This window comes from Athene cunicularia (genome assembly GCF_003259725.1).
Source record: "Athene cunicularia isolate RWA chromosome 2 unlocalized genomic scaffold, athCun1 chr2_part1, whole genome shotgun sequence".
Classification (NCBI taxonomy): Eukaryota; Metazoa; Chordata; class Aves; order Strigiformes; family Strigidae; genus Athene; species Athene cunicularia.
This window is the reverse complement of record NW_020799095.1, coordinates 29,808,092-29,835,247: the sequence shown is the minus strand read 5'-3', so window position 1 is coordinate 29,835,247 and position 27,156 is coordinate 29,808,092. Positions and strand designations below refer to the sequence as shown.

General features: G+C 37.3%; 1 protein-coding gene across 1 annotated transcript in view; it reads left to right on the top strand.

Annotated features, from left to right (window-relative positions):
* The window catches only part of RUNDC3B (RUN domain containing 3B), a 63,902-nt gene extending 57,209 nt beyond the window's left edge, over positions 1–6,693 (top strand). The window contains exons 9-11 of the mRNA XM_026843309.1: positions 1,272–1,418; positions 1,721–1,836; positions 4,326–6,693. Of these exons, the coding sequence (XP_026699110.1) occupies positions 1,272–1,418; positions 1,721–1,836; positions 4,326–4,471 (409 nt within the window). The 3' untranslated portion in view covers positions 4,472–6,693. The remainder of the gene's footprint in view (positions 1–1,271; positions 1,419–1,720; positions 1,837–4,325) is intronic.
* Positions 6,694–27,156: the final 20,463 nt, after the last annotated feature.

The window sequence follows — 27,156 nt, the reverse complement described above, 5'->3', positions numbered from 1 at the left end:
AAAAGTTTCTTGAAAATAGTTTTGTTTGCTGTGGTGCTTTACTGCTTTCTCTTACAAAATTGCTGTGCATCTGTCTCCTCAAACTCAACTACTAAAAATTCCTTACTGAACTCGTTATTTTCTTTCCTTGTTTTTTGGGAAATTTTGGCTCTGTGATTGGTGTTATGTGCCCTTGTGGAAGTTCTTGTCTAAACAGTGCAGATACCACCAGAATAAAAACTGCATTGTAAAAATAGACCTGTTGACAATGTTATCCGTGAATTCACGTAAATGTATGTGTATCATGAATAATTATTTAATTTGCTGTGTACTTTGGCATTTCAAATAACATGGCATTTGGCTTCAAACTCCTGAGTACGTTCAATATGGTGGTAAGTAACATTAGCTATTTGCTTCAGGTCACAGATAGTCAAACTTGTTGTAAAGCAACATTTTACTATTGCCTAATATCTTGTAGGTTGGAGGATTTATGGGTTAACAAGCAATATGACTTTTGTTTCTAGAACTATTCTACAGCAGTATTAAGTGTAGGTTGGAGGTTGCCTTGTACTGCTGGAAAAAGGCTGATCTTGTCTTGGAGCCCGAAGAACCATGTACTTCCCTTATTTCTGTATGGCTTGGGCAGATGATTGACAGTATTGTCATATTAGTTTCCTCATTTCTAGAATTTTAGAAAACTGGTCTGCTTCATGGGAGGCAAAACTAATTTGAGCATGTAAGGTATTCAGTTAAGACGTTTGCTGTAATTTAAAACCATAAATCACTAGAAACTGTAAGGCAGTAGAAAACAGAATAACTAGGTGTTATGTTTTACCTGGAAGCATATAATGGAGTTAACATGTCTGATTCTTAGTTCATTCTACAAAAGTAGGGGGGGGGAATTTCAAACTGGAAAAAAAAAAAAAGGGGGGGGGGAGGTGGAGGAAGGACATCCTATTCCCATAGTTGGTTTTCAAAATAATTGGACTGTTAATTACCATCATGCTGGCAGAAAGAATCTTAAGAATGCAGTTGCTTTTTTTATTGCTTTTGCAGAAAGATTCTCATTTCAACTTTCTTCTGTTCTTAAATACTTCTCAACAAGTTTCTAAGTTGCTAAGTTGCTTCTCCTAGGAAAAATGAACAGTTTCAGATGATTTATGACAATTGCAATCTGTTGGTCACTTGAAGTAGAATGTCAACTTGGTCAGGACTGTTTGTCCTATTTTTCTTTCTGTACCTTAAGGAATTGCATTTAATAGACTGAGTTGTACTGCTTTTTGTATTCACAGGACTGTGCTAAAGAATAATGACTTGAGATCAAGACAAGAATTAACTACTCACCTCACCAATCAGTGGCCTTCCCCAGGAGCTCTGGATGTCAATGCTGTTGCCTTGGACACTCTCCTCTATAGAAAGCACAATCAACAATGGGATGAGTAAGTTGAATATTTATTTTGATTCACCTTTAGAGGAACAGGGAAACTCAAAATAATGCATTTCCCTTAGCATATTCTGAAAGGCAAAAATAATCAATTCCTTCCTTTTGGACTAATTTTAAAAAATAAATGAGGGAATGATTGCTTTAGGAAAAAAATGGTTTAGGAAACAAACAAAAAGGTAGTGTTTAAGAGAAGAAAGATTAACTGCCTGGGGTTTTTAGAAAACTTTTTTTAAGGTGAATTGAAGATAGTGAGTTAGATCTTTAAATGTGTTACTATTAATATTACTTGCTTTGCAGGAAAAGTTTTCAAAGTCTGGACCAACTTTCAGCAGAAGGTAGTCTTTCTCAATCCTCTCTGGATCCAGGTCACTCACAGGATGGGAAGCAGGATGGAATGAACTTGTTAAATGAAGGTACAGAGCCAGTCCAGTGGCTTAATTTTATTATGTTCTTCGTAGCTCTGCACTTCAGTCCCTGTGAGATTAATTTTCAAAGTGAACAGTGTATACATTGAACGGCACATTGTTTTCATTTTTATGCACATTGTTTCACTTTCCCTAAGTACTATACTTCAAATAAGTTTGGATTTATGAAGATGCCCACCACCCCCTGCCCCAGTAATTATAAGACTTTGTGCTGTATTTAAAGCTAAGCTTCAAATATATTGCATATCTTCCTTCTCCATCATAGAACCAGAGACATTTCAACTACAAGGAGGATCTTCTGTCATCTTTCTTCTGTAACTAACTCAAATCTTTTGAGCTCTTTAAATTTCCTTTTTTTTTGTTTCTTAAAAGGAGGATTAAAGGCGCTAGATTTGCAAGTACCACTGTCATGCTTACGTCTTGCATTCAACATCTGTCTGTGGAGATGCAGGCTGACACTGTTGCTGTTAACATAGAGAGAGGAACACTATATGAACCCTGCTAATATATAAATGTAATACACACACATCTTTCAAAATCTGTACTCTTACCAAAGTTGAGCTGCTCCATCTTGTGGGCAATTGTGAAAAGCAGAAAAATGCTGGAAGACGTCTGAAATAGTAGCATTTTGGTACAGAACATACAAAAAGATTTTTTTTTTTAATAGCAATTTATCTCATCCGATGTTAACTTTAAATAGACCTGACAATACATAGCCTTAGTAGTTCATAACTGTAAAATTTCTTGGTTTTAAAATATCACGGATGTGAAATTCACAACTTTTGAAAAAAACCTATAAACAGTCTTAAAAATCTAAACCATTTCAAGTTTTAGCTTAGAGAAAGTGAAATAGAATCAGCATGGCTGTTATGAAGAGAGTTCTTATGCAGATCTACTTTCAACTGTTTTTTTGCAATATTAATCATTTGAATTTATGCTTTGTCTTCTCTTCTGTAGATTAAAGTGTGGCAAAACCCCTGATAATAGTTTTAGTTTTTTATTTCAAGACTCCATCTTTAAAGGTAGCATAACATCTCACTTCTAAATTAGTGAGGTTCATCAGTGCCTAAGCTTCAATGTAATTTTGTGAAATGGTATGGGATCCTGCTATTAAAATACCTCTGATCTAACTTTCATCATGGCAGTTTCAATTAAAAGATTAGAAGCAGTAAACTTTCACATTACTATTAAGCCCACTCACGTAGTCAGATTTTTAGCTTCGCACTTACTGAAATCAAGGCCTGTGCTCAAACAGTGTTACACTGTTCTTTGTGTGGTTTAGGTCCTTCAGATTGAGTGCAGTCTTTAAAGGGTAGTTTTTATGGGATTAAAGAATATTTTTTTTTTCTAAAAATGAAGATTTTTAAAAGAGGTAATCTAGTTCATTCTTTAGGGAAAGTTATTCGGTCACTTGAGAAAAGCTCATTAGAGATGAGACCTAAAATCTACTGGAAACTACTAATAAGGACTATAAATTATGCGAGACCTACATCTCTTCTTTCCCCCCCCCGCCCCCCATAACAAGTTATTGGGCAGGGTGTGGTTTGGGTTGTTTGGTTTTTTCTTACATCCTCTCATGAGAATAAAACTTTGCTGTCAGAAACAGAAGACACAATTTTAAGAAATGCTACTTTATGGATATGATGGTAAAAAACCCCAACCTTGTAGACTGGCTTGTCAATAAAACCTTGTGCCTGTGACCTTTTTAAGTTAATTTTAATCTTTAGTTTAAGGTGATCTTTTCCATTCTGCAGGTGAGCTGTGAGGATGAAATAGGGAGATGCTGGTAGATCAAATTCTTTATAATGTAATTTATTAAAGGACTTTGCACAAAATAACTTGAATGGATATTCTGAGAAGGGAAGACATAAAATAAATAAAGAAATTGTGCAATGCAGTCTTATACCTGTAGGTATGTTTCATGTTAACTGTCAGGTGTGTTTGGGATGACAGGGCAGATACTTGTGCTGCCACTCCTGCACTTTAGGGCTTTTCCAAATGGTCAGAGCATTAATGCACTTCAAATTGCCAAGGTTTAAAAAACAAAACATCTTTATTTTTAAAGAAATATATCCTGATTCCAGTTAATTCTATTCCTTTCTGAGGTATTTAAAATTAGATCTCTGGTACTGATGTTGTATTAGTAACATCATGTCCATTTATATATAATTTACTTGACTAAAACCTGTGCTTGAATTAGTAACTTCAGTTCACCGGGCAGTCAGTGGAGCCTCTGAATCTCCTTCTGTAGGAGGCTGACTACAGCCCAGCCTGTAATGCATGGGTAGGGCTCTCTTCACCACCTGGACAGGGAAGGTGTGGCATAAATGATGTATCTTCCTAATTGCATTTATGAAGTATGAGTGTGCTGAAGAAGTAACATGTAATGAAACAGGTTTTTTTATATTCCCTCGGTTTTTGGTCAGGTCATGTTGTGCTGTAAAAATTACTAGCTTAATTCTTGTTTTCCTCAACAGGAAAAGAAGATACTCCATCATTGCTTGGTCTTTGTGGCTCTCTTACTTCAGTAGCAAGCTACAAATCTCTCACAAGTCTGAAATCAAGTGAATATCTTGCAAGTCCCACAACAGAGATGACAAGTCCAGGCTTAACACCATCTTGAGATACACACAAGAAGGAAGAGCTTTCTGTTGTACATGTTTTGTTTATGTTCTATAAAATGACTTGCGATGAAGACTGCTAGTTCCAAGTTAAAAAAATAAGCTGCTTTATTTTTTCTTTTTGTGGGTACCTGTTTATTTCACAAATTCTGTCAGTTTTCATTCAAACTTTTTTTCCCCACCAGAGGACTTTTCAAATATTCTATTTTAGTCTCAAATTATTTAAAGCTCTTGGTCAGGTGCAGGACATGCAATCTGATGCTTATGACTGATTTTTAAAGTTAAGCAGTTGGAAATCAGTCCCCTACTTAACTGCCATGACCTTTGTTTCTCCATGCAATGGCCTGGCCCTACTCTAGCCACAGTGCTTCTCTGCATTGCTTTAAGTATCTATCAACTCTGGCAGAACAGACAGGGAATCCTTAACACCAGTCTTTGTAGGCAAATAAATATTTTACCTAGAAATCCAGCTTTTCATCTGTGTATGTTGCATAGGACCTCAGATAGCATATTTAACCTATCAACAGCTCTTCTCGAGTTGACTCCGTGTTAGATTTTGCATTCTTGTTAGTATCATGGCACTTAGGAGATGTCTGAGTCGCACTGAAGAACCACACTGAAACACTCATATTATTATTGAAGTTGCATGTGAATAACAAATGTAAATTGATCATCTAAATCAAGCGTACTTAGCAATTTGTAAACGTTAGGGAAACTCACTAAATGCTTTTGAGTGACCTGAGTTACAGATAATCAAACATTATACAAGAAATTTCTTGGTTCATTGGCCTTGCTGGAAAGATGGGGACTAAGGACGGTAGGGTTAGCACCTTGGGAAGTTTGGATTGTGTGATTGTTGGCAAGATCCCAAGGAGAGTGAAAAAGGGGAAACAAAGACATTGTAATGACAGTTTTCTCATGTTAAAGATTTTACTCATTCTTGTAGTAGTGCAATAGGTATTTTTCTTGATTAGGTAATATGACGGAACTTATTTAAGTCAGTTTTCTCAAATTACTTGCCACTGATTTAAATTCCTGATAGGAAGAAAAAAGGAAGAGACATTTTTTAAATGAAACTAACTTTCCAGATTACCCTACAGTTTCAAAGTTTGCAAATTAATTTTTGAATTGCAAACTGTATTCTTAATTCTTTGTAAGATACAATGGATCCTTTATGAATTTTGCTAATCAAGGTAGTGCTTATCAGTATGATTAGTAACTTTTTAAACAAAACTTAAATGCATGTAAGTACATTGTATTTATAAGTGCTAGGGAAAATGCTTTTTTGTGCCAAAGAAGTTTCATAAATTGTTTACATGAGTAGCTGCAATACAAGACAGATTTTTAATTATTGCTTACTCTTAAGTGTTTACAGTATGTCACTACACTCTGTACAGTTTTAGTTGATTTGCCTCTTGTAATGGTACCTTGGCACTACTACTACAATCTGGTCATTTTAGGGTGGGCTTGAAAGAAAGAGGATTTATTCTTACTTTACTAAAAACTACAGGAAATGTTTAGCCATTTTAAGTATGAGGCTACGCATCTCTAGAACTCAAAGCACTGTTGGATTTAGCTGGAGGAGATTCAAGATACATCTCTGCAACTCTCCAGTCCACAGTGCGGAGGGTCACTGCATCTATGGCAGGGTAGACAACTACTGATGCCTTTTTAATGCAGATTTTTAAAGCAGCATAGCAGAATCCACCAAATCTTGTCTTTCAAGCCCTCATGTACCCACCCAGTTAATTTATCTGTAATAAACTCTGACCGTAAAATCCTTTCATACGCTGTCAGAATGTCCATTACTTCATATAACTTTTTTTATCACATTAAGCACCTGTTCTCTCATGGCAGTTGAGTATCATTATATTTGTAAACTAGAGATGCGTTTTTACTACAAATACAGCGAGGGAATCCAGATTCCACAGGTTAACATTCTTCATCAAGGTACAGTGATTGAATTGGTCTTCTTTGCTGTTAAACACTTCTACATCCCACTACATCAGTATTTGGAGGGGGCTATAGCCATGATCTTCAGTCATGTTTGCTGACGGCTCTTTTCTTGGAGCTACTGGTGTGTCATTTAACTGAAGTCTTTTATGTAGTCTGACACCACTGTGAGTTTCTGGGTGTCATTTTGTGCATGGGAAATCAGTTATGTGTGTCTTTCTCAGTTCTAAACATTAATCATTTAAAAAAAAAAAAAAAAAAGCCAGAACTGTTTTGTTGCCTTGACCTTCCATAAATGTTGCATGTAAATTAAACATTTTGTATCATCACTAATTACTAGTTTTTGTCTGTTTTAATCATACAGTATTAATTAAAAAAAAAAAAAAAAAAAAGACTATTTGGCAAATTGCAATATTACTGAGCTTGGCAAATTGCAATATTACTGAGCTTAGCAAATTCTTTTCTTGCCAAACACTGAGGCTTTGGTTTTGTTGCTGTACTCCATTCAATGTAGTCCAAAATATGCTGTTACTTTGTTTCTCTTTGACCTTATTTTGAGGTGGTTGTGCAAAACTATGTTGAAAATCCCTATAGAGGAACAGCATCAAACATCTCCTTTGACAGTACCTCTTCCCTGCACTGTATGCTTTAACTTTGCACCTAACATCTTTACAACTAGAGCATTTTTCAGTGTGTGATTTTCACCAAGGCCAAACATATGCTGGGATATCTTCTTCATAGCAGAATAGGGCTAAAGTCCATTTCTTGGGTAAAACAAACCTGGAAGTTGGTCTTAATGACCTGACTCCTGAGTTGCTTTTGTACCAGCATACCCCCTCATTAAAATATGTAAAAAATAAAATTCAACCACTTTATTGAAAAAGCATAGAAGAAGTGATATAGTGAGGGTAGTTAAAAATAATTTAAATTTTAAAAATTCGGACAGAGGAAGCTCTGCTTCAAAAATCAAGTGCCTGTGGGCAGGGGAGGTGCTGCAACTGTTCAGACCGTAAGTGTGCAGCACATGGTAGCAGACGGGGGCTGTATCTATAGTAGTAAATTAAATGTGCTCTTCCCTTCAGACAGATGCATAGTTGAGTCAAACTGGCATAGAACCACCTGTGTTTATGCCAGCAAACTTGGCCTTCAAAACCAGGTGCTCCCTCCAAATTGTGTGTGGGGAATGCTCCCTGGAAGGAGCCTAGCCCTACCTTGGTGCTTCGTGACAGCGTGCAGCTCCCAAAACCATGCAAGGGAGTCTTCCTCCAGAGCACCTGTATAGTGCCTGCCTAGGGCTGCTTTCATTTCTTACAGTGTTACCTTAAACTACAAAGCAGCTGCAGCACCTACCAAGGTATTTGCCATGCTCTCTAGGTTTCTCATGAGCAGAATGTACTACTTCTACTTTGACTTAAAGCAGTTTTTGTTTTAAATAAACCTGAGAAGCCAAAGACTATTTTATAATATGCATTTACACAAAATACAGAGCTGCAAATAACAAATGTGCCCAGAATTAAACATGTATTAAGCAAGAATAAATAAGCATTTATTAAATTAATTTTGTATGAACCTCCTTATGGAGGAATAATCATATCATACAATTGGAAGCCTAGGACATTTTCTAAACATTATTTTAACTACCCCCCAAAAAATGTTTAGCTTGACAGAAAACTAACACAGTGGCAGTGGTTATGTTGCTCTGTCCAGCCTCAAATTTTTTTCTTCTCCTTTCTTTGTAGCTACAAGACAAGTCTCAAAATCTTCAGTGATAGTTTAAGGGTCGTGCATTTTCTTAGTCAAGACAAAAGTGAGTTTATCCTTTGTGAAACAGTTAAAAATGAAGTTGTGTTTAGTTACCAAATGTAATGGCATAAATTCACTGGGAATTCTAAAGAATGCCTTGATAGATTCAAATTTGGCACAACTTTCACCATATATTTTGACTTCATACAATTCGATGAAGGAGAATTATGGATGTTGGTTCATTTTTTCATTTAAATGAGAAAAGGAAGACTTTCCATATTTGTATGCACTGATCATTATGGCACAAGCAGGAGCAACTTTAAACAGCCGTGGAATAACACCTGCCTGAAAGAGAAAGGGAAGTATTCATGATCATACGTTTTCAGACTGAAGTGTTATAGTACCATTTAGTGCTCATTGCATGCTGATGCTGTAGTATATCAGTGTAGAACTGGGATTCTACCTGTCCACAATACTAAAATCACTGGCTGTAGGTATTACCACTGTAATAATCTTATGTGCTCATGTGTGATACCCTGCGTGGCCGGTCTGCCAACCTCAAGGGCTGTGTCTGCCCCTTCTGTCTCTCTGTGGAGGTAGAGCACCTTGACCTGCGGGGGCTACTTTGCTGCAGTACAGAAGTGGCGGCCCTGGGGACAGACTGCAGGCCCTCCCCTAAGCGTCAGTGCAAACTTGCTGCTCCTGTGGGACAAGCAGAGGCTTGTGACCTCTCAGGTGGGACAAGAAGAGGTTCAGGAAGCCCTGAATCCTGAAATGCATAAGGTCAGGGAGGAAAGGGCTCGAGTACTGTGCTGGTAGGTACATGATGCGGCCCTTCAAGCCAATGGTTAAGTAAAAAGTGTGATTCCCCTGCCACTATCTTGACCTACAGCACCTTTACTAAAATGATCTTGGTCACATGTATAAACACTAGAATTTAGGCCTTAAATGTCTCCCATTACAATCAACTGTGATCTTGTCAGTGGAGTTTAGAAAGTGATTCAGTTTACCTACAAGTAGGAAAATAAGTCTGAATGCACTTGTCTACACACAGCCATCCACTTCCACATGAAACACAAAGACATCTGTGGAGCTAGCGCAGATGACACATGACCTATGGAAAACTTGTGTTCCTCTGGAACAGTAGGAAGAATCCAAGCAAAATACCCCCTATCCTCTCACCTACATGTGGGCAACTGAACCAAGATAGTGGCTGATCAAGTGAACATCTCCATGCTCTGTTACTCATGTGTCAAGACCTAAAGGTAGGTATCCTAATCTATGAACTAAATTCCACCCAAAACATCTAATAATATTGATACTTTGTGGTGGCTTGCATTCTGCTGGCATCAGTGCTCTGAAATATGCAAATTCTGTTACCCAGGATGACCCTTGTCATCACCGTACAGCGAGTAAAGCAATTTAATCTCTTTCAGTGAACACAGGTCTTGGTAGTCTTCAACCAACTGGGTAGTCACTCCCACAGGGAACCCCCGTGAGCCAGTGCAGTGTTGTCAAGACTGGTAAGTATCCTGGGCTTGGAATGTCTCTTGCAGCTGTTCATTTAAGTATGAACTACTGTAGGCTTTTATCTCAATATCATTTTAACCTCAGTATCTTGTCATTTCCTCCTTAGGCTGCCAGAGTCATACAGGACAACACATGTGCGATGCAAAGGACTTCTGTGCATGGCAACAACAGAGCATCACCCCAGCCATTCCACAGAGTGGGACAAGAGCAGCCTTGCCCCTCAGGTAGACTTGCTGAAGACAGAAGGTCATGAGAATCGCTTCACCTACAGCCTGGGAGAAAGACATGGGGGGAACTGAACAACAAGTAGCAGGGAAGTAAGGAAGTTTAGGGAGATGAGCACCCTGAGGTAGATGTGCAAGAAGTCACAAGCACTTTGTGACTATGAGCATTTTATGTACATTCAAGGTTGAATTACCAACCTCCACTTGTCATATATAGAAAGGAAGATACTCAAAAGCAAAATACTTTAAAACCAGTCAGTTAAGAAGGGATACTGTTTTAGTCTGGTGATACTTGGGCTAGTAAATTACTGATAGAACTACCTGAATGTACGTATTCAACAAAGGCAGGGTTTTACCCCCAGGCAAAGATTGGCTTTTGTTTAATGAATCATAGTAGTTCTTCACAAAAATATATGCACCAGTAATCAGAATTCTTGAGGATGTGTAATCAGCTTGCACATTCACACTGTGAGTACCATTTGCATTCGTGTGAAGCTGGAAACTCTTACTTTCTCAACTCCTGTCCCATGTGGTGGCAATCTCAGACTGCCTTTGTCCATAGTCAGGTACACAGAGTGGGAAATTACCACACGAGTTTCCTCTTAACTCCCACTCAGCCACAATACAGGAAAGGGAGAGAAGGTAGATAGTGAGTGCACGTGTGGATGTCAGGTCTCAAAGAACTCACTCCATTAATTGATAATCAGAGAACAGCATACATGTGCACTCCCAAAATGTAACACAGTAAGCTCCATATTCATATTTACTTGGACATGAATCATGAACAGAGCAGTGTGAAGCAAAACATAAAAGCATTCACCATGAAATGCATTTGGATGATGAAAGAATGTTTAGTTAGAGGTAGGTTGGAGGAACCTCCTATGAGGCTATCATCCAGGAAAAAGCACTCTCTTGATATGGGCTGAAATGACTGCAGGTATCTTGCTAAACACTCTGATGTTTATTAAGACAAATCTGGTAATGGTGATGAACCACAGTGAAGCACAAGTGTTCTGGAAAGTAAGATATAAATTATGACTTTCTGTAAGGTACAAAAATAAATATCTAGAAGAGCCAAAGCAACATACCAGCATCTTTCTCAAATGGCTCTGTAGTCACCTTACTACTGCTCCTGAACCCATGGGTGAAAAATTTCAACCTCCCCCATTCAAACTGGGTCACACAACACCCCCATTCCTCTATGAAATAATGAAGTATGGACAAATCTACTGTAAAAATGCCCTTCATTCAGAGCACTAGCACTTCCACTCAAAGTAAACTCTTAGAAGAAATGATGTATTGTGATTGAAGAGAGACACATTATATGATGTAGAGTTCTTTGTGTCTCAAGAAATCAAGATACCTGCTGTGATGCTTAGTAAGTTGTAGGGATCTAATGTAAAAGAGAAAGAAATGAGAAGAAGAGGGAATTGAAGACATCAGAAGCATAATAGGCACCTTCTAATGGCATCTTCAGGACGGCTGACAGAAAGTTTGTAGGTCCATGGAAGAGACCTTAACAGCTGTAATCTGATACTGCTCTAGACAGAAGTTAAAATGGTCTGGTCTAAGACTGCTTTGCTACAGGGCTGCAATATTGTCTTTCTTGACGGACAGTAGCTACAATACCATATTATCTAAACAATCAAAAAATGTTTAAAAAGTGAAGACTTGATAAGTTATTTATTTTAATAGCGTTGTTACAGAAAGGCAGATTTTCTACTAAAACCTGAATTCCCCAGGCATGCTAAGCTTTACAGCCAAGAAGACCTTCCCATTAGGATGGCAATGCTTGTTCCAGCTCCATCTTGCAGCTTGTCCTAAAAACTAGTTGAGCCCACAGCAGTTCACCGCAAAGTTCTCCCAGAGGACAGAGACATTATGTTGAATTATGTGAGAAGTTCCTGTGCATGTGGGGTAAAGAGTAATCTGGTAGTTGCAGAGAGGAAATTAGGGTGGGGAGAGCAGCATATATCTAAATGATCAAAGCACTTTTGGGTTCAGTTACCAGATTGGCAACTAGAAACACAAGTTGCCTTCTATGGCTACTTAGGACACAGTGAATGAGAATGCAAGAAATCCAGTTTCTGGGAAACCCAAACTTTTCTTCCTGTTTTGCTTGACAAAGCATGCCAAGTAGGAACTTCTGACAGAAGTCTAGCAGGATCCATGATAGCTGCTGCCAAATATCTACAAATCTGTGAAAAAATTTCAATGTTGTTCTCCAAGAGAATATTTTGGGATTGGGCTAAATCTACCATGAATTACTGAAAGGACTAGCGATTTTCTCAGAAGGGAGTCAATCCTTTTTTAGTAACTACAGAATTGGAACATTCCCTGAAAGATCTTAAGATTTAAAAGAAACCCTGAGTTTCAGGATGAGATAACACTGAGGGACTTTTGCTCTAATGCTGGAATGTAATTTTTCTTGTCTCATGTCACACTTGCCGGCTCACAAAGTCCCTGTTCTGGTTATACAGTGGAAAAGATACCCATAAGTCTCATGAGGTCTCAGGAACCTTCATGATCACTCCTTGATGACAGAAACTGAGACATAATAATGAAAATAAGGAGGAATAATACTTTGTGCTGAACCTCTCAGGAAAATGGCCAGCTTCTTTGCTGGAGATTTTGAGTTAGTACCAAGAATTAGGTCATATTAGGTAGGGCTCACTGGTTTCAGAGTTGCCAGGATTTGAAAAAGACACCAGAAGGTATTCCTGAGCGTTTCTTTTCATCTCTATAAATACACAGGGTTTAAAAGGCCAAGATATCTTAGATGGTCAGGGATAAATCTGTGTTGGTCAGCTGTAGAAATAATTACTGCACATAGTTCAGATCTTTGTCAAAGCTATCAAAAAGACTAAAACACAGTATTTAAGACAGTCCATGCAAGAAGGAAAATAAAAATACATCAAGGAATTACACATCTAAATGGGGTCTTAACAATGTCATTCTGTCTTACTGAATAGCTCAGAGGAACTGAACCACCACCACCAAGTACATACTAAACTGTGTGCTGATGTGTTGAGCACCGCACACAGCTGGGCAGAAATGGTCCCTTGATAGGTTCATGAAGGGTAAGAAAGTCATGTTAGATGTGTACACTCGTGTGTACACACATGAGATAATGTACAAGTAAAATTTTAAAACTCTGACTCATTTGAAACTCGTTAAATTATAAAGTCTCTGTTTCTCCACCTGTTTAAACATAAAAATTTAGCAAATATTTTAAATAATGTTCTAGTTTGCTAGAAAATGTAAAGGCAAATATTCTTGGGGAATAGTTGTTGCATGCCCTTGAATGTCTCAAATATTATACAGTATTTGACATAATTACCCCCGATCTAGCAAACAAACAAGTACTAATATAATTGCAATATCTTCCAGTTCTCTGTAAAAAAATGCATTCAAGTCCAGCTTAAAATGACTGCATCCTAGGATAGACGGGATCTATCCTGAGCCTAGTATTCCCCAGGCTAGTAATAGTATTTTATTATGTGAATTCCCCTTCAAAATAGCCATTCCATACTCAGACTTCTTGGGTTCTCAGTAACATGTCTTCTTCAAAGTCTAAGAAGGGAGACAGAAAAATACCACTGATGCTTAAGCTCTGTTTCTGAGACAGAAAGAATGAAAAAAGTTGAGTATAGAAACTAGTGTGAGATTAGGATGGCTATGCCTAACTATAGGTGCTGCAACAGTACTGACTGTTTTGAAGTTTTTAGCAGTGGACTAGAAACTGCATCTAAGAAACTTTCTCAAACTAGAAACACCTCTGCACTGTAGTTTCCAAACCTACAATCCATGAAATTTCCTTTGTACCAATTCTTTCTGGAAAACCCAAGCATTATATTTTAAGAAGTCAACAAATTTTTTAAATTTGAAAAAAACTATTTCCTGAACTGAACCTCTTCCCACCATTTTTAATTGTCAATACAGCCATATCTGTCAAGCCCAATCCCTCTATTTATTAAATAAATCATGTCCATCTTGGACAGCTGTAGTTTAGTAATTTGTGAAGAGATTACCAAAATTCTCTCTGGATGTATGCATGTCTGTTGCTTTCTATATGCAAACTATTCCATAACTGAGAGTGTTCACAGAGATGGAAATATTATATAATTTATGCATGTTAGCATCTATAACCACTTGTTACTGATAAAAAACTTTACAGTCTGAAGGGTTTTTTAAAGATATCAAAAGATTTACCAGCAAATAATCCAGTAATGCCATTTTTAGCAAGTTTTCCTCATAGCTGCCCAGGTTGATGTACAGTCCCTCTGTGGAGCTCAATATAGTACAAGAAAACAATGAACACAATGCCGCAGAAAAATATTTTTAGAAATCAGAGACAGTCACTTCAGATGTAATTATTTTGATTAATTAATTTTATGTTAATTTTATCCATATATTTATACAGGAAGTTAAATTCATACAGTATGCAAATTCATACAATACTCAAAATAGCATGACATGGAAAAAAACCTGCAGTTATGCCTCAAGTAAGATAAATGAGCAGAGACCATATTCCTTACTAAAGTAACTGATATAGTTGAAAAAATTCAACTAACTTTCAAATGAGCCAGTCCCTCTCCATGTCACTTTCTACATGCTTCTACAAGATCCTTACAATTCAGATTTTTAAACAAGAACTTTCCTTTATGATAGACTGAATCTAATGAGTAAGTTCTGAGAACTGATATCATAGGAATGAATCAGAACTAATATAATAATTAAGCTAGGACACCACAGCTTACACTGAAGTTTACAAAAACCAAATCTCCCCAGAATTTCCAAGTTTAGTTTAACAAAGTACAGGTGTGTGAGATATGGATCGCAGTCCCTTGTAGAGCTATTAAATCAGATACCATAAGCAACCTAACTGCAGCAGCATCAAGAAGCAGTCTACATTACAGACATAAGCAACTGTTTTAAACAGAGGAAAATTTTTTGTGCTATTTCACTCTGCACATGCTGTTTTCATTGATCTGTAATATGAAAGTGGCTAAGAAATTTTTTTCCAGACTGAAGTTAAAACAGTTTCATAGATACATTCAGCAGGAACATCCTACAGCTTCTGGAGCCACAAAAATATTTTTGCAGCCACAAAGAGACAATATGTAGATGCATAGTCCATGTCTAACTTGGACAGTAACTGGATTTGGAAAGAATTAAACTAGTACAAATTATAGATAACCATAATGAAATTTTAAATATATATTAATGTAGTTAACATCAGCCTAATAAATGTACAGCAGCTACATGTGATTCAAAGTGGTGTTAGCAATGGATTCTTACATTCATCAGCACAAGGAAGAAATTGAAAGACAGAAATTATTTATGTTTAAAGTTTTTTTGATCTTTGTGCTGCAATGAAACATACATATGTTTTTTCAAGAATTATACCAGAAAAAAGTAACTTACCTGAGAGAAGGAAACTGCATGCCAAAAAGTCATATAGTATACTTTGTATTTGCTAAATTTCATGTTTAATTATGCTAGTAGCTATAGCTACTGCACACCAGGAGATAATCATAAGATTGGTCAGGTGAGACACTGAAATTTATAAAGAATAGTCTCTGTTCTCCATGACTAGAATATCCTGGACCATAAAGACAATGTATGGAATTGTGATGAGAATGAGTTATTTGGTGACTTGACAAAGTGATTAACTGATCAGTTAACTTGGCAATGAAACCAACTTTTGGGTGTCCCTAAAATGAACTGCCTTAATTATAATACTAAAAACCACACCCACAGGTCAAAAAGACCCCTGCCCAGGTTAAGACCATTCCCCTGATCATGTGTAGTATTAGAAGCATTAGGTAAACTGTATTATAATCATATGTTAATCACTAGCCAATCAGCATCTAATAGGCATATTATGGAAGAAACTTCTAATTTCTGTGTGTAACAAGACCATGAAAACCTGCTGTTGGTGTACTTGATTTGTGGAAAAGTCCACTGAGCACCCAGGCCAGAATAAATCACAGTATCTCTCCTGAGCCTGTTAAGATTGGTTCATTGCACGCTGAGCACAAATCCGCTTTTCAGGTAAAATAAGCACTAAGTTTTCATAACATGTTTCTGAACTAGGGCCTTCAAATTAGTTTCTAAGCAGAAACTGTTTGGGTACTCAGCCTTTTTACTGGTCTTAAAGCCACGATCTAACATTTATTTAAGTTAATGAAAGTCCCTGACTGGTCCAAGTCCCAAGCAATGGAAAAAATAAGTTTTTAGATACAACCTGAACTTGTACAAAACACAGTGGTGCTCTACTGAACACAGAACAAAAAAGACATTTCCTTCATCCTTTAAAGCTGTTAAGACATTCAGTAATATGGCCTCAAAAATAATTTAGTTGAAATCACACAAAAAGAAGGTAAACAATACACAACCTGAGCACAGTGCTTTCTCTTTCTAGCCTAATATTTAACAAAATAAGAATATTGTTATAGCAAGTGAGAGCAAGTGATGATGAATGTGCAAACATGTATCATGTTCTTTTTATCAACTCAAAAAATCACTGTTCACCTGAATGTTTTATAAGAAATTAAATTTTTCATATATAAATATAACTTAAAAGTATACAAATTTGCAATTCATCTACCTAAACATAATAGCTCTGGATTTTTTTGTTTATATTTTATATCATCTTATTAACCTAGATGGTACTGAACTCACACCTTTTCCCACCTCCTTTTCATTAATGAAATACTGTATTTATCTTAGGAGATAAAAAATACCCTATGAGGTGTTACAATCTGGTAAAGAAAGAAGGTCATAGTGATAGAATTTTTAGATAAATTTTAGAAGAGACAAATATTTAAAATTCCTACAAAAAGTCTATATACTCAAACACTAGGTTCTATTTTTCCAAACATTATGTTTTTTTCTTCTCTTTACAAGCAACTTACTTTTTAAGGTCTCACTGTCCCAAGGTTCAGTCTGCCTATATGTTTTCACATCAAATGGCAGTTATGACAGCTGCAAGCTATCAGGAAAAAAAATCGGTTTTAATATTAGAGCACAATTAAAATTTAATTAAAATTTTTAAATAAGAGCGGACCAAATGTAAAACTAGATTTGATGTTCCAAGCGGCTGATATTGTTAAAAGTCTTGTATTTCACAACACTGATTTATTCGGATATACCTAATAAGCTTGAATGCCAGGTCATGTGTATTTAACATAGATGTACCTCAAAACATACACCATTTCTGAGAGAATCATATAAAATCATAGCTCTTTTAAATAATTTATTAGTGATAATAATAAAGAGTAGTACTAGAGGCAGAAATAAACACTTACAGAGCCAGATGCTGCTCCTGAAGTAAAAGCAATAAAAAATGTTGCTCATATGCACCAATTTCCTTGCACATCATCTTCTTGAAATGTTTATAATTATACCAGTACATTGCTATGGTTATAAAAACCAAACCTGCATAACTACACACTTGTATGTCAAACACAGAAACTCTTGTATTTGAATTGTACGTCCCCCCTCATACTCTTCTGGGGGACAGAGTGTAAAATTTTATTCTGAGACAACCAAGAAATACAATTTTCCTCTCTGGAATTACTGAAGGGGGAATGCCTCTGTGAGGACTGCCAAAGGCAAGTCTGATGAACAACTTTTAGGAATAACATCTGTTTCTGTTTTCATCTGCTGAACTAAACTGCACTCTCTGCATTTTAACTGAAACTCTTTAAACTATATGCTACTGGGCTGAACTATACACTGATTTCTTGTGGCAGCTGGTCGAATAAATACTGCAAATGAGAGCTGCATATCCTGAAAGATAACTGTGCACTATTCAGCACTGAGTTCTGGAGGTTTGTGCCAGCAGAGAAATATCTAAGTACTTTCTTGACAATGAAGACTGGCAGCATATACACCTGTCCTCCCACATTTTGAAAAAGTAAATGTAGGCAGTATCTCAGAAGGCATTCTCAACGTTTGAGGAAAACCTGCTATTGAAATGTACAAACCCCTGATTTAATATAAATTATCTAAATCTAAAATTTAAGCACATCATTCACACTTGGCTTAGTAACACAGTGGGATTCTAATCACCCTGTGCTGATTGAGTCATGCTGTGCTGCTTGACTTTTTTCACAGAGGAGCTGCTTTCTCAATACGAATTGTTACACTGATTTTAATTCCTCTTGAAAGAGCTAACTTGAGCTAACTGCAGCAAAGGTGAAGACTGTGCTGTAAGAACACCAGAAACCATGGTGCTGTTGGGGCATCATTCAAATGGAAGAGCTAAGATTGGAAGTATTAAAGGAGCACATCTGAACAGTATAGAGTATTTATAAGGAAAAAATAACCAGAAAACACCTTTGGAAAATTAAGCAGCATTAAAAACCCTTAGCTTTATATCATCAGAGTTTTATGGTATTTAATTTTGTCTCTTTTTTAAAAATACATTTTCCTTTACTCGTGCATCTAATTGCCTGCTCACTTCTGGCTCTTTAACAGTAGTCCTTAACTTATATGGCAGTAGCTACATGTTAACCTGTGCCTTTCCCTCTCCAGCCTGCCTGGATGCCTACAAAGTACTGGGCACAGGCAAGTGCCCGACAGCTGTGAAGTGAATGCCAGAGCAGTGTGGAAACTGACTTAATATCAACAAGGATGCTTTGGAATAGTGGAAGAACAGCAGGCATGGATGCAAGAATATGAAGAGGGCTGAGAACACAGAGACCTCACCTTAGTGCCCTCTTTGTGCACTCCTCACAGTCCTCTGATCTTCCAACTGTTAAAAGCAGCAGAGAGAAGGAAGATCACTATCTCCTGCCACATCACTACAGACAAAAAAAATCAGTAAGAGAACAAGAGTTTCTACCTGAAGTCAGACGTTAGGAATTAGATGAATAATTTTAGACTTCCCTTACAAAGCTTAGCAGAACAGCCCAAGAGAAAGGTGCTTTTGGCAGAGAAGAAAAAATAAGTATATTAAAAAATAAATATTGAACAGGAAGAACTTTGGGCAAAAGGTTCAGAAGAATTCTGACAGTTATCTTTAGCCTTAGAGAAGGAATGTTTCCATAGGTTCAGAAGCCTTCCCTAGGACAGAAGGCTAAATTAAATCTCATCAAGTAACAGGATCCTTAAACAGAAAAGGGAAAGAAAACAGTATTATTCATTCTGAAAACAGCTGAAATAACTTAGTTCTCACTTAACTGCTAAGTGCAATTTTTAGATAAATATCCTGATCACCCCCACTTACCAGGCATTGATTTGGTTCACAGCCAATTTAAAATTTATTCCAGGTACAAATCTAAATGTACTCAAATCTCCTAAGAGTCCAAACCAATGATTGGCTCACTAGGTTGTCTGGAACCACAAATTAAATTACATGATTATTTAAGAATGAAGTTAGAGAACAAAGATAGGGGACAAATACTTAACGGGTTCTCTGCCTCAAAAATAGGTGTGAAGCGTTTTCCTGGGCCACCATTTTTCTGGTGTTCAAAGGTGTTATTCCTGGTATTATCCAAAAGACAGAAACTGCTTCAAGGGCAATTGATGTCTGATGATCCACAAGTGTTCTGACAACAATGGGCCTCAAAGAGACCTGAGCTCCCACCACTTGCATTAACAAGTGTCCTTTAGCAGTCTCATTCAGTTACCTCTGTAGCTCACAACATAGCAGAGGTGTGACAGAAAGGGAGAAAGCATAATCTCCTCTGTCGTTATCTTAAAGAATAGTCCTAGGACTAGCTATGCTCTGTAATGAGGCTTTTCTTCGAGACTTTCAGTTTTGGACCTTTGCTAACGAGTGATGTTCTAGGTTCATGTTTTTTTGAGCAGTTATACAAACTCATTCATCCTGGTAACAAAAATTCCTGAAGACACTACTGTGTCACACTCTCTTGGTATGTCACTGGTATCCACAAACAAAATGGGAAAAAAAAAATCAGGTCCTCAAAGAATATATAAACAAAAACACTCAAAGGAGAACAAGTAAATCTCAGTCTTAACTCAGTCTTTAAAAGTTTCCTAAAACCACAGAAAAAGTCTAGAAGAATTATGCATAAACAGATCTTTGGACATAACACAAACTTGTATGGAAAATAAACTCTACTTTAGAAAGGTACATCTCTCAGAACAGTAGAACTCCAGCCCCTCCACAGAGAAAACCATCTGTCTGTAACCACTTTACTGGTGATGCATGTGTACAGTTGCTTGTAGGACAACTTGTGATACTGCATGCTAGTTCTGACCAGCTCCAGGGTCTGGCTACAGTAAGTGAGCCAACAGCAAAAGAGAAAAACATGGTTTGGGGTTTTTTTAAATCAACATTTATTAGTAATATCTCCCTAATATTAGGATACCTACTTTTCTTAAACATTTGGGGGAAGGGGTTGAGATTTGATGGATTAGAACATGCTTAAAACCAGACATTATCACAGAGCCTCCAAGGATACAGAGTCTCTCAGAACACAAAAAGGACTCATAGGAAGAAAAAGGCAAATACCTTTAGAGGAGACAGCCTTGATGGACAGATCCACTGAGGTAAAAAGTTTTATTGGGAAAACACATGATTTATTAAAACAAGCCTGACTTGAAAAAATGAAGCTTTGAAAGGGAGTCAAGAAACCCTAAAAAGTCCTAACATGATTTGACAAAAGACATTTAAGAGGCAAAAAAATGAAGACAGAAAATGCCACACTAGTATTTTATGTTTTATCCAAATATATTCTGTACTAGTTAGTTTACATGTTTATAGTCCAGTTTCAACAAATCTACAATACAGGAAGGTATAGGTATAAGACTGAAGAAAGGATGTAACTAAATCCAATGGCTGAGCAGCATATTTACATACCTTACTAACTGTAGGGGTGAATACAGCAAACATTTGTACAGTTCTATCGCTGGAAACCTACAATGTCCATTTCAATTTTCTTTACTGCACAATTGTCCAGCAGTGTTTTTTTTCTTAAATGAAAGGAGACCCAATGATATGATCGTCATTCTTCTTTATGAATCACCTTGTCACAGCAAAAAGGGGGATAAAATCATGTGAATTAGAAGACTAAGCAAGTTTCTAAAACTTGTAAAGTTAATTGAAAATTTTGAACTTATTGTTATTTTTAAAAAAAACCCACTGTAAAACTGCTCAAGAAACCTTTAGTATGAACACTTCATTCTTCTCAGAAATTTCATTCTGAAAAATTCTTGATCACATATGTAATTTAATGGCAGAGTCAAACAAATTCTTGATTAATGAAGCAGCATCAGAGTGTCCAACAGAAGTCTGCTTCAAATGTCTGACTAAAATGCTAGTCTTGCAAGTTTCGGTGGAACCAGAGCTTGACACATGAACTTAGCTTTAGAAAACTATCCACGTTGTTAGGTCAGCTCAAGAGCATACTGGGACATCTGTGGACAGAAAGCAGGTACAGAAAATCAGCATCTGCCATCAGCATCTATTGGCAGTATAGCTCAGGTGAGGAAAATAAAATCATAGAGCCAGTATCCTGTGAGGAGAGCTGTGCAGCTGCCACCTTGTTTGTCTTAAGGAAGGAATATGTATTTTCTTGCAGAAAGTAGAAGGTATCATTAATCACCATATAAATTGCACAGTGTAACCACACAAATACCCTCTCAGATGATAAGATTCTACTAGTGTTACTGATCTGTTATTAATTTGAGCTGTTTTTAATGATTTGTGGTGATTTTAATTTAAATAAAGAATGATTTAGAGTAACCATACAACCAGTCATGCTGCTACAAAGTCCTTTGTAAAGTCCCAGGCTAAGGCCGCATGGGCTGGTAGTAATCATTAGCCAGATTTCTATTCAAAGGATAAGACTCGTAACCAGGTACTATTGTTAGGCTGTTTGGTGAGGATGATTTATTGCCCTGTAGACCAGGATGTTCTAAAAGATACATTGTGGAAGGGCCTTGAAGCATGTTAAAATTGCAATGTGAGCCAAAGTCCTTAAGTCAAGGACATTGGAGGGTCCTTCTTTTGAGTCGGGAGTCCGTGGTGGTCGCAAAAGCAGCCCCCCCACCCCGACTCAGTTCAGGACTCAAGTGTGCATGACTGGGAAGAGGTGGGAATAAGAAAATTGGTTAGGGGAATTATCCTGTTTATGGATGAGAACTTGTTTATTATGTATTACTGTATCCTATATAGTCAGCATGCTACATGAATTAGGTGTGCGAAGTAGTGAGATGGCTCTCCTACGCACCCGGCCATTAATAAAGGAGCGTCTGCTTATCTACATCAGACCGGTGTCGAGAAGTTCTTTTATCCCATTTGGTGACACTAGAACTTGAAAAAAACAATACATTTCCAGTATGCTACTTAATTCTGAGTGCACAGTTTTATATAAATGTAAAATCTTCTTACATTTTAATATTCTTACATTATTATGTCCTTTTGAAATGCCCAGGGTTTTTATACCAGGCTTTGCTGTTCCCATTCTCACACACACACATATGATCCATAAGGCCATCGAAGTATACAAACCACTTTCCTAATAAAATGGTATATAAGAATATAGTTAATATAGTAAGATTGTTCTTACTCAGCAGCAATTTCTAGTTGGATATAATGGCAACACAGATTTATCTCTGGTTAGACAAGAGAGGCAAAATAATCTTGGAAAATCTATGACAACAAATTGGGTAAAAGGAAAGAGGGAGCAAAAGTACTTCTCAGAGTGCCAGACTAAATGAAACTACCCTTGCAGGCTCCAGGAGACATGTTTATGGTATACTACCATCTCCTGAAGGCTAAAGACAACACAAGACCCGAATGTCACTACCACATGTAAGAATATGAACATCTTTCGGACTTTTAAATCTTTTATTAAATAGCCTCAGCATCCACATTACAAGTGGAGGTATTGTGTCTTAGGTTAGACTCTAGATCATCCTCTCTACTTGTTTTTGATTTTTCCTACATAAAGTATATTCAACCTGCTTGATAAAATATTATTGTCATTACAGAAAAACACTTTGAGTGTCACATTTTCAGATTTCTTAAGGGTTTAGAATTTACTAAAAACACAAGATAGAAGGCACAAGTATTCTTCCTGATTTACAGCAAGTGTGACTGCAGATATTCATCTCCACATGCAACATGAAACACCAGTCATCTTCTTTCCTTTTAAATCTCGTTTATTATTTACAATAAAATAGTAGGAATCATTGGCATATCTTTGAGCACACAATGTCTTTATCTACTTAGAACTCAAATGGCAAGTGACTCAGCTAAGACTTACTACTCTTTTTCAAAAGTCTCTGGATTCTGGAGGAGATTAACTTTGATACAGCATCCTCATGACATAAGCCCTCTGATTAAGTATTTAGTTATATACTAGTAGATTTTTTTTTAAACTCAGTAATAGTTGTACCTTTTGCCACAATTAAAATACTAAGATAGAAAAAAGCCTGTTTAAAATGGTGTGTATTTATGGGATTTTTTTTCCACTGTGTCTCTTCAGTGGCATGTTCTTTCTTTAGCAATTTCAGTATATATTGCTGTGTTGCTTCTTTTCCTCCCACTTACGCTGAAGAAACAAACATAACTATTGTGAAACAAATGAAAATGTTCTGTAGCTCAGCATTATGATAACTATCAGCTAAATACAACAGCAAAAAGCAAACGGTGTCCTCCATTACACTACACATATATTTACCTTTGAAAATGGATTGCTTTGGGTTTGCAGTCAAGTTTTGATAATATCAATAGGAGTTACTAAACGGAAACAGAAGTCATTTAGAAACACTCTGCATGCCCTGAAAATGCAGAAGTGTACAGATGCCTTATCATGAATTTATATGACAAAAAAAGAGACATGTTTTACAATGTTACAGATAGGGGAAAAAATGAGAACTACAAATCCTGTATGGTTTGCAAGTGACCCTGTGTATCTTTTCTAATTTACTAACAGCTGCACAGACAACAAATAGAGATACACAAAGCCCATCCAAAAAACATTGCATCATCCTGTCTGAAAGTCCTAAAACTTGTCCTATTATGCTCTGCTGCTAACCTTTTATAAGTGGCATACCACATGATGTAGGAGATCAGATTTTGGCCTCAAGCATGTAAAATATTGCAGCATTTTTCATGTGTTTATTCTTTTTCAATAAACTGACCATAATAGCAATGTTCAAAAGAAAATAGTTAAACTCATGATGTATGTTCCTTTGCTGCATGTAGAGAAGATCTAAAACTAAATTTAGAGTTGTTGAAAGGTAAATAAAGGTTTAGTGAATACTTCATTGCTTCCACTCCAGCCCTTACAATTATTACAGGCCTACACATGCTGAAAAGTACACTGGCTGGTCAGCAGGATCACTGAGGGCTTGATTTGGTTGCCTACATACAAGCAGCTGGTGCCATCTGAGCCTCTGAGGTATCCCAAATCCCTACACAGTTGACAGAAATGGCACAGGACCTACAGCTTTACTTACTAAGCGGCAGCTAGAGGCTAAGTCAAATACTCTATCTAACATGTGTCTCACTAAACACATTCCTTTGCACTGGCAACTGAGTCACACCTTAGCTCTCTATTGATGCCTCTCAGGTGACTAGCAGAGGTTGAATAGTTGGCTCACATTTCGATATCTAAATTTAGGGATCTAAATGTGACTCCTGCACCTCAATTCAGTTGCCTAAAATTTGGCATCCAGTTGCATTTTAGCCACTCACAGATTTTCTGCCTCATCTCCCAACTGCCATTTCAGAAAGAAGCCAGTCTCCTGCACCTCTTGAGATCTTGAATACCAACACTTTATGCTATACTAGAATCTTATGTGCACACAATTCGTTTCCACCTTGGGAATTCCACAGGTCTGATGTAGCTTTGCTTGCTACTTTACCTAACATCGCAAGACAGACTAAAAAGACTACGAATTTGACAGGTTCCTGGTGAGATGCTATTTTGTAAAAATCTGGAAATTTTGTGGGGGAAAAATTGTCCTTAGAAAATTACACATTTCTGTGCAGCATAATCAGTGTCAAATGTCAGAACCAAAAGATAGTTTAAGCCAAAAAGTAACTGAAATACAAAGTATAAACTAACAAGCTTAGAAAGCTCCAAGGGATAGGAAGTGCTGAAGCTAACCAACCAGTGTCTCCTTAGGAAGGAGGTCTTGAGCAAGATGACTGAATATGAAGCAGAAGATGAGTTCCACAGGCTATCCAGAAGTTTAAAAGCCTAACGAAAAGCTATCCTTGGGACACATGCCCCCTGCCCAATAAAAGTCTTTGACAGTATAAAACATCACAGCAGAATAAATTAATGTTACTACTGAGGTGGTAATGTGAAGGGGGCATCTCACAGGGGCCAGTCTTGCAGGATTTGTGTCTCATACTGTAAAGCAGGCTTTGATTTTAAAATCTATTTTTAAGCAGCAGGAATCATGGGAATTAATTTTTATTATTATTTCATTTCTTGCAGAAAGGAAGCAATTAATTACACTGAGAGGGAAAAAGAACTAGAAATTTAAAGTTAATAATAAAAATTATGCTTATTTGCAGAAATGGTTAAAGATTATCAGGAACTGGAAAGATTTCAATTAACCACATTTGTTAAAATACAAAAAAAAACTATGAAGAAACTATTCAAAAACATCCTTGTTAAACATATTAGTGGAAATTTATAAACCATATATATACAGACATCAGGCTGAGTCAAACTGAAGAGTAATCACTTTGCAAAGATTCTCCCTGTGGGAAGGTTGATAGTTTGCCTTACCAAATAATGGTGTAATTATAGCTCGACAACGGTTGTTTTATCTAAATTGCTATGACTCATTTAAGCCATGGCTTTATTCCTGAAGAAGAAAGACCTGTTAAGGAACAGAAAAACATATTGCAAGACTATGTTCAGAAAGTGCAGGAAAATCAAAGGGAAAAACATTTTAAATTTTCATTAATACATTATGTATAAGCAGCGATAATGTAAATACCAGTTTTCTACTTGTATACATGCACATCTGTATTTTTTTAAAATTTGAGAATTTGCACATTTTATAAAAAATCTAAGTTTTCTAAATTACAATAAATCTTCCAAATCCTTCTTACATGAATTACAACGGTTATATTTTTTTGTAAATCACATTAAGTATTCAACATGTATTACCTCTTGCAGCAACAAAGGGTTTAGGAACACGTAAATAATCTAAGCAAAGATAAATTCCCAGCCTGTGGCCCATAAACCGTAGTACAACAGAATAATTCATCTAGCCCTCCTTTTGCTTCCATCCCTCCTGGGAGAAAATCCAGAGGTCTCCTGGTTGATCCAACAGGCATGGCCTATTAGCTATGACTGTATCCCCAGGCAAGCTCCTCGTGCGATAAACAGTGACTAACAAGTATTAATGCTACCATTAGATAATAATTCCTTGAACAAATCCTGCTGTATGGCTGCATAGGCAAAGTTACAGTACCTTAGGAATGTGCTCACAGTATTTAAGGAGCTTATATATTTCTAGTATCTGTTAACTAGCCAGGGCACAAGGGAGAAAAAAAAAAATCAGGGTATAAAATCATAAAATGAGTGTATCTTTCAAAGTGCATGCCTTGCATAAGTGCAGTCATGATTTCATTCATTTGCCTTATGGTTTTATTTAATCTACAGGAACACTGTTTCGCTGTTTTCACTAAGTTTCAACTAAAAGGTGAGAAAGATTAAGCTGCATAAACCAAGATTCACCTCTTAGATGCTAAAAACTACCAATCTGGGGGCGGTTGTCTTTTTCAATGTATTTTAAAACTTATCTTACAACAAAACTACTTTCCAGAATAGCATATGCAATCCATTTATAAGCGGGGTTGTGATCGCCGGAGGCAAAGCCTTCCGCAGTAAAAACGTGGAGCATCCTCAGCCAGGCCCCCAGCCGCCTGTCGCAGCCCGCCAGTCCCAGCACGGTCGCGGATGGCGAAGCCGTGCCCCGGGCCGGGCCGGGCCAGTGACCTGACCTGTTCTTGAGCCCGGGAATGCCCCGGCGACGGGAGGGAAGGGCGGGGGAGCCTCCAGGGCGCGAGCGCTGAACCCAGTTAATTCTCCGGCCTGCACAGACACGAGGTCGCTCCTCAGAAGAGGAGAGACGCTCCCCCGGGATTTCTGCTGAGGAGGGCGCCCACCGGCACGGTCTCTGAGGCGGAGGCGGTAGCACCCCTCCCGCTGTAACGGACGTAAATCTCCGCCTGTCCCGGGGCCGCCCGTCCCTTCCGCCCTCCCCTCGCCCGGCGGGGCCCC